Genomic DNA, 15893 nt, shown 5'->3' on the forward strand with positions numbered 1-15893 from the left:
TGCGTTCAATGTAAGGATGCATGGAAATATGGTTAAATCGTTTGAAATACATACATAAAAGCAGCATAAATACGTTTTCAGACTTCAGTGACTGTAGAGAACTCTGACCATCCCAAACAATAAAAAGACACATAAAGGTCTACAAAATATAAAGCTATCTATGTTCCATGAATTTCTCCTGAATTATTAAATTCCCTCACCTCTCCTGCAGGTCCACTGGGTCCAGAGTGCCAGTGTCCTCATCAGGGAAATTGGTACCTCGCCAACAACGGCAAAGACTGTATCAAAGACACGGGGAAACGCTGTCAGCCAGAGCAGTTCACCTGCCTCAACGGTGACTGCATCTCATCTCGATGGAAGTGCGACGGCTACAACGACTGCCACGATAACTCGGACGAGTTGCAGAGAGTGTGTGGTAAGAAAGGAAGTTTGATCTAACTTTGAACAGCATAAGCAGCGTTGATTGGACGGATAGATGTAGCTTGTCTGTCGTTCCTCCTGTGCAGCTTTCCACACCTGCTCAGCAATGGACTTCACCTGCGACAATGGCCGCTGTCTGCTGCTCAGCTACGCCTGCGACTACACAGATGACTGCGGGGACAACAGTGATGAGAGGGGCTGCCCTTTCCCCACATGTAACCCCACCACCGAGTTCACCTGTGGCAATGGACGCTGCATCAGCGCAGCATTTGTCTGTGACGGCCACAACGACTGCAGGGACAATGCCACCTCTGACGAAATCAACTGCCGTGAGTCATGATTAGACCGATCAAGGGATTGATTCATTCACTGAGGAATCAGTTATAGTAGAATTTTAGATATTTTCTGTTATAACAGCAAGATTGGAATACATATTTTTAAGTCATTCTGATTTGAAGCCACCTCATGCATGAATAACCAGCTACCTTTCCTCAGTAACTTGAGTTGAAGCAAAGCATTTCTCAAAAGCAGATATTTGAATATTATGGCTGCACTTGGCACCTTCCACCTGTGACTCTATGTTACAATATAAGAGGCATATATACCGTATCTATATATCTGACCCGGACCCTGTTGTCCTCCCCGGCCCTCCTCAGCTGACAGAACGTGTCCTGCTGGTCAGGTGAAGTGTGACTTAACCAACATCTGCATTTACCCTGGAAGTCTGTGTGACAGCTACAATGACTGTGGAGACAACAGCGATGAGAATCCTCTGTTCTGTGGTAAGCTGAACACCCAGGATTTGTTTTGCTGCCATGAGAAGCTCGTGATTTACCAACTGAGTCTAAATCGACGAAACTGCACGCGTGTGTTGCTCTACTACAGCGGGTCGCACATGCTCTCCTGACCAGTTCCGCTGCGATGGAGGGAAGTGTATCCCTCAGTCTTGGGTGTGTGACTTTACCAGAGACTGCGTTGATGGGACAGATGAACCTCCAGGTTGTGGTGAGTTCAAAATTCATTCAAAGAACATATTCTCAGTCTTGGTAGTTTGACAGGAATCATTTGCCTTTGTCTCTCTTGTCACTATTAGTTTTATTTTCTTATTTCTATTATGTTTTTTGTATATGTACGAAGTAGGTTGTACAAAGTATTTAATAGCAGCTATGTATCCATATTTAATCTGATGTTTAGTGCTCAATATTTCAAGAACATACAATAAACATATCAAGCTAAATCAAAAGTATTTAACTGTGTTTTACAGAATTTTAAATGCAGGAATCAAACAGTGATTACCGTTATATGTACCAGCTTTTTGTTGCAATGTGAATATTCTATGATTAGAGTCGATCACTTAATGCCTCTTGAAAATTGCCTGTTTGTCTGCTCCTGTGCAGAGGGCCAGATCATGACATGCAGCCCCGGCCAGTTCACTTGTACCGATGGAAACTGCATCCCCCAGTCAATGGTCTGTGATGGCAACAGTGACTGTTGGGACAACAGTGATGAGGCTTTTGAACTACAATGTGGTGAGATCGAATTTAGACCATTATTTGTTTGATTTGTAAGAAGCTAGGTTAGAAATTTGAGTAAATCATTTGAGTTTTTTAAATGTGGGTTAGGGTTTAACGCATATAAATCCTCTATTCCCCAAAGACCCTTCTCATTCTCTCTCTCTGTCCCCTACAGGACAACGTACCTGCAGTTCCGACCAGTTCACCTGCCCAACCTGGCACCCCGGCCACCCACGCTGTGTGCCCTTAAGCTTTCTGTGTGATGGGGAGAAAGATTGCGCCGATGCGGCTGATGAGCTCCAGAACTGCCCCAATCGGACCTGCCATATGAACGAGTTTGCCTGCTCCAATGGACTTTGCATCTTTTTTCCCTTCCAGTAAGTAGGAATTGTGTGTGAATTGATGAAATCATAGATAAAAGATTACTTTACTGGTCTGGGAACTAATTCTCTTGTCACTGAGTGAATTTCTCCTCCTCTTCAGTTGTGACCGTGTGAACGACTGCGGGGACGGTAGCGATGAGTTGGGCTGTACTTACGAAACATGCAAGACCAATCAGTTCACCTGTGGCAACGGAGCATGCATCTCCGCCTCCTTCACCTGCGATGGCGAGAGCGACTGTACGGATGGCTCCGATGAAGAGGACAGCTTGTGCATCACGCCACAGCCCACCTGTGCTCCCCAACACTACATGTGCAAGTCAGGCGAGTGTATCGACAACAACAAGGTGTGCAATGGACAGAAGGACTGCCAGGACAACAGCGACGAAAAAGGCTGTGGTGAGAGAGATAGAAAGTTATTAGTGATGTAAATTAATGGGAGTGTAGTGGAAGAACAACATCTCTAAAAAATAAACGGGTTTCTTTCTAAACCAGAATAGGTTTTTGACTTGTATAGGATAGTTTAAATCTGGGATAATCTTGTACACTCTTACTTCCATTAGTCATGTATCTGTATCAATCTGCACTTCTTTCTTCGTTCTTTTCAGGAGTCAACGAGTGCAGAAACCCTTCAGTCCACCAGTGTGCCCAGGTCTGCACCGACACCCTCACCGGTTACTTCTGCTCTTGCAACCCGGGCTACCAACTCATGCCAGACGGCAAAGCTTGCGAGGACCTCAACGAGTGTCTAACCACACCGGCCGTCTGCAGCCAGATCTGTGAGAACTCTGTTGGCTCGTACCACTGCAAATGTGCCCCAGGGTACATCCGAGAGGCAGATGGTCGCACCTGTCGCCAGAACAGCGGCGTTGCCCCGTACCTGTTGTACAGTAATCGCTACTACATCCGCAATATGACCACGGATGGGTCACAACTGAGTATAGTCCTGCAGGGGCTGTCGAATGCGGTGGCATTAGATTTCGATCACTATGAGAAAAGGCTTTATTGGCTGGATGCAGGGGCAGGAAAGATTGAGAGGATGCGCTTTGACGGGACCGACAGGGAGACAGTGATGGAAGACGACGTTACAGGAGCCGAAGGCCTCGCGCTGGACTGGGTGGGCAGGTGTGTGAAGTGGGAGAAACTTAATTGTTAAAGATGTTCTTGTTGTTTACAATGACTGAAACAATGCTACAGGGATGTTGATGGAAACGTTCTCTGTCTGCTGCAGGAAGTTGTACTGGGTGGATGGTTATTATGGCTCAGTTCATGTAATGGAGCTGGATGGGCGTTACCGTAAGAGGCTGCTTGAAGGGGAGTTCACGGATGGAAATTCCACTTACATGATCAGCCGACCTCGTGCTGTAGCCGTCAACCCTAAACATGGGTACGAACACACACATTCACACTCTCTTTAGATTTTTAGAGTTAATCTTTAATATAGTAAACTTCTTGTCGTCATACTACATAATCCCACATTGTCCATGCTGATCCAGGGAGGCACAGTAAATATCATGGCTTTTGTTTCTCAGATGGCTGTACTGGACCGATTGGGGTGACACAGCTTATATCGGCAGAGTCGGCATGGACGGAAGCAACATCAGCGCCATCATCACAACCAAGCTGGTGTGGCCCAATGCGCTGACCATCGACTACACCACCAACAAGATCTTCTTTGCTGATTCACACCTTAACTTCCTGGAGTGAGTCCATGTTGAATATAGATCTGAATTTCTGGAGCCTGAATCTCTCCACCGTGCACCAACCACTCACTGTGTCCACCTTCAGCTTTGCAGATATGGACGGCCAGAACCGACACCGGGCCTTTGGCGGTACTCTTCCTCATGTCTTTGCCGTTTCCCTGTTTGAGGACTGGGTCTACTGGACTGACCGGAACACACACACGGTGGAGAAGGCCCACAAGTACACCGGCGAGCAGCGCACAGTCATGGGGAACAACACACATCGACCCTATGACATTCATGTCTACCACCCCTACAGGCAGCCTCGAAGTATGACAATTACAACTGTGCATGTTTATATTCCTAAAGTTTTTATTGGTGGTGACTTTATTTTTAATTATTTTACTTCCAAGGTGAAAACCCCTGCTCCTCCCATCACCTGACCTGCAGTCATCTGTGTCTGATCGCACCCGGTGGGCAACAAGCTACCTGCCAGTGTCCCGATCACTTCATCGGCCTCTCGGTGGGCTTCACGATCCTGTGTGTCGCTGACTGCAGCAGCACCCAGTTCCGCTGCGGAGACAATGAGAGGTGAACTATGATATAGATGTTAATATAAATGCGCAAACACAAAAGGGTTAATTTTAAGATGCAAATATCGGTCGCAGTAGTAGAAGGGAAATTTAAAAAGTTGCTCATTGTTGCTTATTATGTATAAACTTACCTGCTTTTGTTGTTTTCAGGTGTGTGCCCATATGGTGGAAGTGCGACAGCCAGTCTGATTGTGGTGATGGCTCAGATGAACCTCAGACCTGCACCCCCCGTCTCTGCCCTATTGGCCAATTCCAGTGTCAAGACGGTAACTGCACCTACCCCGGCTTCATCTGCGACGGCCACTCGGACTGCCCCGACAGCTCAGACGAGGATGCTGCTCTCTGCAGTAAGATAATGATTCACGCAGACCTCAAAATTCAAAGTATATAATGCGTTGGCCTTGTGAGGAGAAGCCATCAACACTAGTGAAGCTTCGGTCTTTCTCTGTAGGTGACCACCGGTGCCAGGAAAACCAGTTCCAGTGTAAAAACAAGAAGTGCATCCCCGTGTCCTGGCATTGTGATGGAGTCGATGACTGTTCGGACGGCAGCGACGAGGATGCAGAGACTTGTGCCCAGAAAACCTGTGGACCGGGACAGTTCCAGTGTGCCAACGGGCGCTGCCTGCCGTCGAGCTACGTGTGCGACGCCCAGGACGACTGCGGAGACGGATCTGATGAACCGTACGAAACCTGCAGTAAGTGGGGTGCTAGGGGTCGGCCATTAATGCCCATTTAACATGGTGATTCCACTTGAGCTTGGAGTGAGGAGTGATGTCCGATGGCACTGAACAGGCAGTTTAGATTTATCTGTTTTTCAATGATACATCATCTTTGTAAACTCTAGGAAACTTACTTTTAGTCTTTTCTAAACTGTAGTGGGAGAAGCTATTTATCTTATCCACTCTCATCCTTCTTCCTTCGGCTCATTGTCTTCTCTTGCTCTTCCTCATAAATCCCCAGCTCCTATGTTTTTGTAACATTTTGTTTTGTCCGTCATCTTCTGTGTCTGACTCACCAGTCGCACCTCTGTCCTCACGTCTCTGCGTCTGTTCCTCCACTCAGGGGGTCCAGACTACAAGTGTGACCCAGACACTGAGTTCTCCTGCAAGACAAACTACCGCTGCATTCCTCAGTGGGCCCGCTGCGACGGCACCAACGACTGCATCGATAACAGCGATGAGCAGGGCTGCGGTCAGTGGTGGCAGATTTGTTATGTTGTGACAAAGACTGCACTACAGGAGACATACGATGCTTTTTCAGTTTTACTTTCCTCTTGTGTGTTATATAGTTAAAAAGCCCAAAGTCCTCTCCCTCACAGAAAACACTGATCCTGAAGCTCCTGAAACAAATGGACGAAACCTTTCTGACCTTGTCTCTCTAACAGAGGAGGTGACCTGTGATCCTCTGGGAGATTTCCGGTGTGACAACCACCGCTGTGTTCCCATCCGCTGGCAGTGCGATGGCAGCAATGACTGTGGTGACGGCTCAGACGAGAGGAACTGCCGTGAGTGTGACATTTTCATCCTAACACCTCGATGCTAACAAACACAGAAGTCCACCTGAGTTACAAAACTATTTTCATCAGGTTTTCTTTGTGTGTGTGTGTGTGTGGTGGGGTTGTAAACACCACATCCTGATCACACACTGAAGACACATGTGTCTCTGTGACTATCTACAGAGCCAAGGCCCTGCTCTGAAAGCGAGTTCCGATGTGACGACGCACAGTGCATCCCTGGAAACTGGGTGTGTGACCATGACAACGACTGCGGGGACAACTCGGACGAACGGGACTGTGGTGAGTGGGATGCAGCACACAAATAAACAGTGTGTTGTCATAAACAACACGCACACACACACACCTATGTTAACGTCCTGGCTCTCTTCCAGACCTGCAGACCTGTCGTCCAGGTTTATTCCAGTGTGACTCGGGTCACTGTGTCCCTGCTGTGCTGCAGTGCGATGGCCGGGCTGACTGTCAGGACCTGTCGGATGAGACCAGCTGTCGTGAGTAAACAACATGGAAACTAATGGCCGCAGCATTATAGTGCTCTTCTAATGAGCTTCTGTGCATGTCCACATGTCCAGAGTCTTGAATTGTTTAAGGGGAAAATCTTGCATGATGTCTAATATGTGCTGAAGTAGAGCACAAGCAGCTAGAAAGCAAACAGTATTACCTGGTCATCTTATCTAGATGTCAACCTGAAACCAAATTCACAGTTTGTTAAACAAGTCACTGAAGAAAAAGTTGACTTAAGTAATTAACCACATTTCCCCCAACCCGACAGCTACTCGTTACCCAGGGGGCCGTTGGTGTCCCCTGAGCCAGTTCCAGTGTGCCAACAGTCTGTGTGTGAACCAGGGCTGGGTGTGTGACGGCATCGACGACTGCGGGGACCGCTCGGACGAACAGCTGAGTTTGTGCTGTGAGATTCAGTTTGTTTAACTTTATACATCAAAGTCCTGTGGAAAGTTTGTATTTGTATTATTTTTGTATTTCATCATCATTGATCCATTCAACCACAATACAGTTCCAACCATAATCCTAACTAATTTAATATGAGGATAGAGAAAATATTAAGAGGATTTATAGACAAGTAAATTCAAACAGGTTTTGTCTTTCTTCAGCTTTGTAACTGCTTCCCCCATTAAATCATCTTTATAATTAACTCAACTAAGATGTTGTGAAAAGGACAATTAATGTCATATTAAATTCTATCCCCTCAGAGATTAGTCTCAACTCAGAATTGTGTTTGTCCGACCAGTGAACATCACCTGTGAGATGCCGTCCAGGTTCCGCTGTGCCAACGGCTATTGTATCTACTCTGGCCGGCTGTGCAACCAGAAGGACGACTGCGGAGACGGCAGCGACGAGAGTGAAGAAATCTGTACGACTCCCTCACACACTCATCACAATCTGTAGTCAGGACTGTTCTAATAGTGATGTTGCTCCTGTGCCAGTAAATCTTCATTCATCAAATGAATTTTCTAAATACGGAGCAGAACTCATGAAAAAGTTTTTCAAAACACTGTTTTGCTGTTTCAAAGACTTTATCACTGAGGCGTTCAAAGGTCGTCATGTCAAAAAGCACATTAGCTGTTTCCAAATTAAACAGCTTAACAAATATGTTCACTTTTCAAGTCCTGAAACTTATCAGAATCAACTTTACTAGACAAACATATTAGAACATAGAACATACCTATCCGGGTCTCAGCAGCTCTCAGTAAACTTTAAGAGGTGAGTGGATACTAATGCACGGCTTAACAAAGCAAACAAACCAAAACATAAAGTAGGTCTTGTGTACAGGAAAAGAAGTAGAAGACAAACTACAACTAAAGGAAAGAAGCAGAAACAAACAAACACACACACACACACACACACACACACACACACACACACACACACACACACAATAGTACAATGTGCCACTGTTTACATTAGATTAGGTTTTGTGTTTATGTTTTCTTCCTTTTCAAACAGAACATAATCAGATTTGTAATAAATTGAGATACAACACGTGCTCCGGTAATCATCAGTTTCTGGGCTCACCGGGGATTAGTCAGAACAACGCTAAAGCCTCACTGAGGGACAGTGACAGGGGGAAATTCCAAAATGGCATCAGTGTCGGCACAGGACACAAATCCTGACGCATACGAGGGAGGAGGAAATAGTCTGTTGTTACACAATCAGCTTAAAACATCAATCAGCAAATTATTTTGAGAGGAGATTATATAGGTAAATTCAGAGCAGAGGTGGACATTCAAATCCATTTGTTTTCTAAGCAGGAGACAGTAAAGACAGAGTGGAGACGCCGACTTCAGGTCGTTGTCATTCACACTTTCTCTTTTATTGTTTATTTGAGAGTTGGGGGTGGAAGAGCGAAACTCTTAATTCAGTCTTAGAATAGTGTTTCCACATTATACCCACTCAACCCTTCCTGCATATTTGTGTTGATGACTCCTTCTAATTGTGTTCAGGCCGGGAGCCCACGCGCGCCCCCTGCACGCTGGAAGAGTTTAAATGCACCAATGGAAACTGTGTGGCTCTGCAGTATGTATGTGACCACAGCGACAACTGTGGCGACCGCACTGATGAGCTGGGCTGCAGTAAGTAGAGCAACAACAAAAACAAATTCAATATTGTGTATTTAACCTCTAACTCTAAATATTGCTGAAAGAACACGAATCAGATACAGATATTCCCTTATCATTCAAAATGATAGATTACTGCATTTAACAATAGAAAAATGTGATTGGATCTAATTTCAAGATCACAAACGCACGTTGCATTCACCAAAAACAAAGTAATGTGTTTGTTTAATGGCAAGAAAAAGATTTGTATGGAAACGTGTTGCACTCAAAAGAAAAATAAATTGCATTTTGCATTTTACTCCTCAGTTCATCTGTGTCTGGATTGTGACCTGATTATGACTCAGCGTCTCATAATTATGAGTCAGGATCTTTTAATTATCATAATTATTATGAACTTTGCATTTTGAGATCATTTGAATGGATGTGATTGTGAGAACCTTTTATCCAAAGCTCAGATTTACAAGATCCTGTTTATTTCTGAAGCATTTTGCTTTTAATGCCACTTTGTATGTCAACAGAAATATATTTGTTAGATGTTTTATGAAGACACACTGAAGCAAATCATTTGGAACAGATTATTAGATTATGCTCAGCGGTTGAATTATTCTGTCCATGTAAACACAGTAAGCACGTCTTAAATCTGTCTCCAGACGGAAGCAGTTTTTAAATGTGTCGTCTGGCTTCAGATTTTGGCCACGATCGAAACTGTGAGGAGAAACTGTGCCAGCACGAGTGCACCAACCTGAACGGCACCGGCTTCATCTGCTCCTGCCGACCTGGATACAGAGTGGACCCTGACAGCACCTACACCTGCCTGGGTACACACACACACACACACACACACACACACCCACACACACACACACACACACACACACACACACACACACACACACACACACACACACACACACACATGACTGCACCACATTGTCAAAACTTCTCTCAACACAACATTATTCCAGTTAAAGATCCATTGGGCAAAACTGTGAAACCACCTCAGTCAGATCTGCAGAGGAGGACAAACATGACCAAAAGTTTTCTTTCCTCTTACAGACATCGATGAGTGTGAGGTGTTTGGCACGTGCCCTCAGGTCTGTAAGAACACCAAAGGTGGCTACGACTGTGAGTGTGCGCCTGGATACAGGAGAGTGGGCAACGGCAACATGTGCGAGGCTGAAGGTGAGAAAAATGCTAACTGAGTCTAAGTAGACGGCTGTGTTTATAGACTGTGAGATAATGGCTTTAGTTCTCACTTCATCTATAAGGTCAGTTAACATTTTCCTAAGGAGTTTATGTTCTAAATCTCTGGTTTCAAGTCACTACAGCATGTGTGATGTTCATTTGGTAAATTATGGTCCCAGTTAGTGTCAAATAGACAATAAAGCCTGATATACATGGAGACTGGTTACTTCTGATTTCAAAAAACCAAGATGGCGCTTCACAAAATATCAAACTCAAAGCTTTGAAACAGCAGCTCACAAACCAGTGGGTTGTGCCTTATATATATACTATATATATATATATATATATATATATATATAGTCTGTTCCATTCAGGAGCGACTCCCCTGCTGCTTCTACCGGAGAACATTCGTATCCGGAGGTTCAACCTGCAGACGGAGGCCTACCATGACTTCCTCCGAGAAGAAGAGCGCATCATGGCTCTGGACTACGACTGGGACCACAACAACACTGGACTCAGTGAGACACACACACACACAGGCCCGTGCTTTGAAACATACCTGTGATGAATCATGAATCCTGTTCGGTGACGTCGTCGTGCTTTCTCAGGTGTGGTTTACTTCACGGTGGCCAGTAAGGACTCTGTGGCCGGAGCCATCAGGAGAGCGTACATCCCTTCAGTGGATGACGGCGGTAACAACATCGCTGCTGCTGTCGACCTCGGCATCAAATACATCACCAGACCAGATGGCATCGCCGTGGACTGGGTGGGCAGGTTCGTTTTGCACTGACATGACTGAAGTAGATTCAATCCTAGTTTCTCCGTTAAAAACCTATAATCACAGTTACTGCAGTACAGTGCACATCGTGTTTATACATCTTAAAAATGCAGCTTCTTAAGAGAGACGTGTGTATTTGTTCTCGTTATAGAAACCTGTACTGGGCAGACTCCAGGTTGAAGAGGTTAGAGGTGGCCATGTTGGATGGACGCTACAGGAAGCACCTTGTGAAAACTGAGCTAGGTCACCCATCGGCTGTGGCCGTCAACCCACGCCTGGGGTAAGACGGACCGAGCTTCCACTCCTGACTTTAGGGAACAGTTTTACAGATTGCTGTAATTTACAGACTTCATTTTTTACTCAATATGTGCAAATCGACATAATACATATCTAGTTTAATCTCTTAGAAATCCCTTGAAAGGTTTGTTGATTTTTCAAAAGCCATTTTTATATTTTTCTCCTCCCATGTAAGTTCTACATTGCATCAGACGTAACTGAGCATCTAGCTGCAACGATCCTCTACTTCTCGACAATCTAAGACCCGACTGTAATCGCTGCTGTGTTTCCGCAGGATGTTGTACTGGGCAGACCGCGGGGAAGAGGCCAAGATTGAGTGCTGTTGGCTGGACGGTCAGGAGAGGAAAGTCCTGGTGGCGGACGGCCTGGGTTGGCCCACCGGCCTGTCAATCGACTTCGCGAACGGCGACAGAATCTACTGGTCCGACTCCAAGGAAAGCCTCATCGAGTCGGTTCTGCCGTCAGGGGAGGAACGTAGAACGTCTGTTTACATAGGTGAGGGTTAGGAAGGAAAGTCGTCAAAGAAGCCTGAGATGAGATGTTAAAGTGAGACTGGAAGTGATGCATATTCTGTTAAGAGGAGAAATTTATTTTTGTAGATGTGAGGAACCCTTTCAGTGTGAGTGTATTCGAGGACCATGTTTACTGGAGCACGCAGGAAAAAGGCGAGGTCTTCCGACAGGACAAGTTTGGCCGCGGAGCAAAGACCAAGCTGCTCACTGCCGGACCCTGGCTGACCCAGGTCTCTGTGTACCAGCAGCAGAGATACAACTCCATAGGCAGTAAGCCGCACACTCGCCCACAGCACAGTATTTACACAAACTGCACTGAATTAGAATAATGTGCATATGGTGCTTTTCGTTCATATGTCACACTGATTAAATCCTCTTTTATCTGGATTATTAATTTGTCCATCTGTGTTTTCTTTTCTCTACAGTGAAGAATCCATGTAAGGGAACCTGCAGCCACCTGTGTTTGCTGCGACCGGGAGGTTACACGTGTGCCTGCCCCGAGGGAACCAGCCTCCTCACCGGCAGTAACACCGAATGTGATGCTGGTAAACAAACAAACAAACAAATAAACAAGTCATTCTTTTCTGAAATTGGTCAAAGGTTCAGTGTGGAGGATTTAGTGGCTTCTAGTGCTGAGGTGGCGTATTGCAGCCATCTGAATCATCACCCCTTCCTTTCCAACCATATAAAACAACCTGCAGGTGAAAAGTAGAAACTCAAAAGTCCCTCTCAGGGGTTGGTTTGTCCATTCTGGGCTACTGTAGAAAGATGGCAGAAGGGGACAATAGATCCCCTTAAATCATGCACTCTGTACCTGATGATACTTTTCTGCCACAGTAGAAATATTAAAATTATTTGTTCATATGAAAACTTTCAGGATTTGATCCCCCTCCCACCATGCCGCCGCCGTGTCAGTGTCAAAATGGAGGCACCTGCTACTTTGATGACAACAAGGCTCTTTGCAAGTAAGAGTGTTTTGTTTTCCCCAATCTGTTCTACCAGAGATATACAATTAAGACTTCACTGTTACTGTAAGTGACTGTTTGTATTTTGATTGACAGATGTCCTCCAGACTGGAGGGGAGAATACTGTCAGACAAACATATACGACGCGATCACATCCACACGTAGGTTTGATTTTATAGCCACAAATACAACAAATATCACATTAAGTCACTTAGTAACTGTTAAACTTGATCTTGTTATTACTGAGCCTGTCCTTGTTCCTCTGTCTCAGTTGGAATAGCCCTCGGTGTGACAGTCGCCATTGTGCTTCTGCTCGTTGCTCTGGTCTACGCTGCCAGGAAGAAATCCAACCTGCTGGAGAGCCTGCGAAGCAACTTGCCCTCCATGCCCAGTATGCCCAGTATGCCCTCCATGCCCAGTATGCCCAGTATGCCCTCCATGCCCAGTATGCCATCTTTTCCCACTCTGGCGAAGTTCAGGTGAGATGGAGCCAGAAGAGAAAAGACACAATAGATGATTATTCCAGCCAGGAACTAAATGTCTAATTTACCTGAACTTAATTGCTGAAGTTCAGTGTAACTAGCTGTATATATTACACATGTAAACATATATGATATGTAACAATACTCTGTTACAGCTCAACGACGTACTGTTTGTGTGTTGATGATTTTCAGGAACGGTGCAACTCCAAATGCAGCCAAAACGGAGGACAGTGAAACAATGATGGATTCAACAGCCGTTCAGGTCAAACCATTTCATCAACTGACAGTGATACACTCTTATTTTTAATGACCTATTTAAGTATTTACTTGTTGTTCTGTGACGACAGGTTCCTTCTATGTCCATGTTGGACATGGAGAGGAATACTTTTGAGAACCCGGCGTACGAAGCTGGAGAGGAAGTCGCCTCCAGCAGCGCAGCGACGGTCTCCTCCGCTCCTGGTGGGACAAACAAGGTCAATAAATATAAGTTATTACTTTTATCACATCACTAAAGAAGAAGTTTCTTATCTGGACATATTTAGGTTTGTTGAGTCGTGTGTTTCCTTCCTCAGGAGAACATTGAAAATCCGTTGTTTATGGAAGACGTTCATGTTGTGAATGAGCCCACGAGGACTGCAAGCGAACCTGCTGTTGACGGCAAGGTTTGTTGTTTCACACACATTCAATGTTTTCAGAGGCCCGTGTGCGGAGGATTGATTTCCCCCTGCAGGTTTGATTCCGACCAACTCAAGGCTTTTGATTCTGAGATATCAAACCACAATGAAGAAAATGCAGAGGATATAAAATCTTATCAGACAAAATCCCTGAAAGTTTATTTGATGATCCTCGTCTAGTTTTATATTAAACTCTTATGAATCGTTTTTCTTTGTGTCCATTTCAGGAGACGTTTGAGAACCCAGCATATGACTCAGAGAAACAGGATATTGTCGTCACATCTGCACAACCTGCAGCTTCAAGTGTCCAGGTAACCATGGATACATTACAAAACGTTATTACGTACCCTGAATGTTGAAAATATGCAAGTAAAGGTCTGAAATTAGATATTTCATTTCTTCTCTTCTCTGCAGTTTGAATCCACTGGAGACGACAGTTCTGTGTCTTTCAGAAATCCCATGTTCACGGTGAGTGCAGAACCATGATAAGCAAAGAGTGAGGAGAAAGTCACAAGGTCTTAGAGGCAATTCAAGGCTTTCAGGGATTGTTTTGTACATTATGGAACATGACAGGACATCAGGAACAGATAGAAAGATGCAGTACCTACCCACCTATGTCCTGAATATGCATTGCACTGGCAGTTATATAATATACTGTAATACACTGGAGGTGAGAGTTAATATAGGTGCTCTTTAGTTTCTCCAGTGTTTTGTGCAGGACATGTGTGAGGCCTTGTTCATTATTGTCTGTAGTTTTCCGTCCTCGTCCTCCACCCACAGACCAGGTCCATACTCGTCATCGCCGCTGTTTTTGTTAATCACTGTGATCTCCCAACAGGAACAATCACAAGGGTTCGCTCCTGACTACGACGTTTGACGTCACCTCTACACCAGAGATTAGACTGGACCACGTTTCAAGACTGAAACCTCATTGCTGAAATAACTCGATTTGCCAATCCACACATTTCAAACTCTGACAGACCCGGAAAACAACTCAAGATTGTTTGTGAAAGAAAATCTTATTTTGTATCAAATTCAAACTTAACTTTGATTTCAGTGGAGTTATTTGTGTAATAATTACCAATCATAGCCATGATCTTAATGTAACTAATATGAGACTCCTTTATTCCTCCGCCAAGTCCCAACAGACCCCTCATGAAATAAATTCCCTAGATCCAGATTTTGATTTTCTATTTGGATCCGCACAAAAAAATAAATACCAGTCCCCTAAATATGCCAGATTTTTTTCATCAAGATCTTTGAATTATTCTTTGAGAAAGGAAACAAAACAAATGTTTAAACCCTTATCTCGCAGTGTAGTGGATCCGCACCAACATTTAACGGCTTCTTCTTTGAGTCATGTTCCACATCGAAAACTTAATTTCACGGAAATCAGTTGTGTGTTTTTTGTGTAATCCTGCTGACAAAAAAACAAACGCAGAGGAAAACACGACCTCCTTGGCGAAGGTGATAAAGTGAGCAAAAACTTGTAAATGCTGTTTCTATGATTAAGTTTGTTTTGTATCTTTTTCTACATTTTGATTGTCGTTAATTTGAATATTAAAGCTGCCACTATCATCACTGTGTGTGTGTTTCTGTTGAGTGACAGTATAATGACCGGACTGTAAATGTAATGAGATTTGACTCTAAAGTTCCAGATTTGGTGCCCTTTGGATCAGATTAAGCTCCTGAGGCTTGAACACTTCATTTGATTAAACAAACATCCGAGCTTTCTGTCCTGATGGGATGTCGGGCAGGTGCACACGTATCCCGGGGAGTTGATCTGTCATCACGCGATCCCACCGGTGTAATCCACTGAGAGGACCCTGATCCGCAGCTACTGTATCTGAGCCACTTAGCAAAGGCTTCGTCATCATCCATCTAATCAGACACACTTGAAACAGTGACTAAGCTGCGTCTGAACACATCCGCCGTCCCCTTGAGGAGGGGACAACTAGGCCAGACAGCCAGGAGACAACAGAAAAGAGACGAGGACAGCAAACAAGTGGCGGAGACATGGAAACAACAGATAGAGAGCTGTGACCAGTGTGTTTCTGTGTTCACAGTTTTTATTGCACTCAACAAGGCCTTTCATGACCATCAGCCAGAACATGCACTTCACCATGCCCTGACACACACACACACACACACACACACACACACACACCACACACACACACACACACCACATGCAGAGGGAGGAGGTGAAGAGGGATGGATGGATTTGAGAGGGGCGGGTCCAGGGGGCGTGCAGCCTGCAGCATGTGTGCTCACCGTGCAGCGTTCAGGGACTGTCAGAAATCACAGGAGTCATCCAACA

At 44.9% G+C, this 15893-nt stretch overlaps 1 protein-coding gene across 1 annotated transcript in view; it reads left to right on the top strand.

Moving 5' to 3' along the window:
* lrp2b (low density lipoprotein receptor-related protein 2b) overlaps positions 1–15138 on the top strand; it is a 32544-nt gene extending 17406 nt beyond the window's left edge. The window contains exons 44-81 of the mRNA XM_035144888.2: positions 212–415; positions 507–749; positions 1077–1202; positions 1306–1425; positions 1818–1949; positions 2110–2311; positions 2418–2713; positions 2923–3439; positions 3546–3701; positions 3847–4017; positions 4103–4326; positions 4410–4587; positions 4740–4936; positions 5041–5286; positions 5654–5782; positions 5976–6095; positions 6270–6386; positions 6479–6595; positions 6877–7014; positions 7354–7476; positions 8567–8695; positions 9367–9498; positions 9737–9862; positions 10240–10383; positions 10474–10639; positions 10795–10923; positions 11215–11435; positions 11540–11722; positions 11878–11997; positions 12330–12417; positions 12514–12578; positions 12689–12896; positions 13092–13161; positions 13247–13372; positions 13472–13561; positions 13801–13884; positions 13988–14041; positions 14412–15138. Coding sequence (XP_035000779.2) covers positions 212–415; positions 507–749; positions 1077–1202; positions 1306–1425; positions 1818–1949; positions 2110–2311; positions 2418–2713; positions 2923–3439; positions 3546–3701; positions 3847–4017; positions 4103–4326; positions 4410–4587; positions 4740–4936; positions 5041–5286; positions 5654–5782; positions 5976–6095; positions 6270–6386; positions 6479–6595; positions 6877–7014; positions 7354–7476; positions 8567–8695; positions 9367–9498; positions 9737–9862; positions 10240–10383; positions 10474–10639; positions 10795–10923; positions 11215–11435; positions 11540–11722; positions 11878–11997; positions 12330–12417; positions 12514–12578; positions 12689–12896; positions 13092–13161; positions 13247–13372; positions 13472–13561; positions 13801–13884; positions 13988–14041; positions 14412–14450 — 5930 coding nt within the window. The 3' untranslated portion in view covers positions 14451–15138. The remainder of the gene's footprint in view (positions 1–211; positions 416–506; positions 750–1076; positions 1203–1305; positions 1426–1817; positions 1950–2109; positions 2312–2417; positions 2714–2922; positions 3440–3545; positions 3702–3846; positions 4018–4102; positions 4327–4409; positions 4588–4739; positions 4937–5040; positions 5287–5653; positions 5783–5975; positions 6096–6269; positions 6387–6478; positions 6596–6876; positions 7015–7353; positions 7477–8566; positions 8696–9366; positions 9499–9736; positions 9863–10239; positions 10384–10473; positions 10640–10794; positions 10924–11214; positions 11436–11539; positions 11723–11877; positions 11998–12329; positions 12418–12513; positions 12579–12688; positions 12897–13091; positions 13162–13246; positions 13373–13471; positions 13562–13800; positions 13885–13987; positions 14042–14411) is intronic.
* The last annotated feature ends 755 nt before the right edge of the window (positions 15139–15893 follow it).

The sequence above is a fragment of the Hippoglossus stenolepis genome, chromosome 21 (assembly GCF_022539355.2).
Source record: "Hippoglossus stenolepis isolate QCI-W04-F060 chromosome 21, HSTE1.2, whole genome shotgun sequence".
NCBI lineage: Eukaryota > Metazoa > Chordata > Actinopteri > Pleuronectiformes > Pleuronectidae > Hippoglossus > Hippoglossus stenolepis.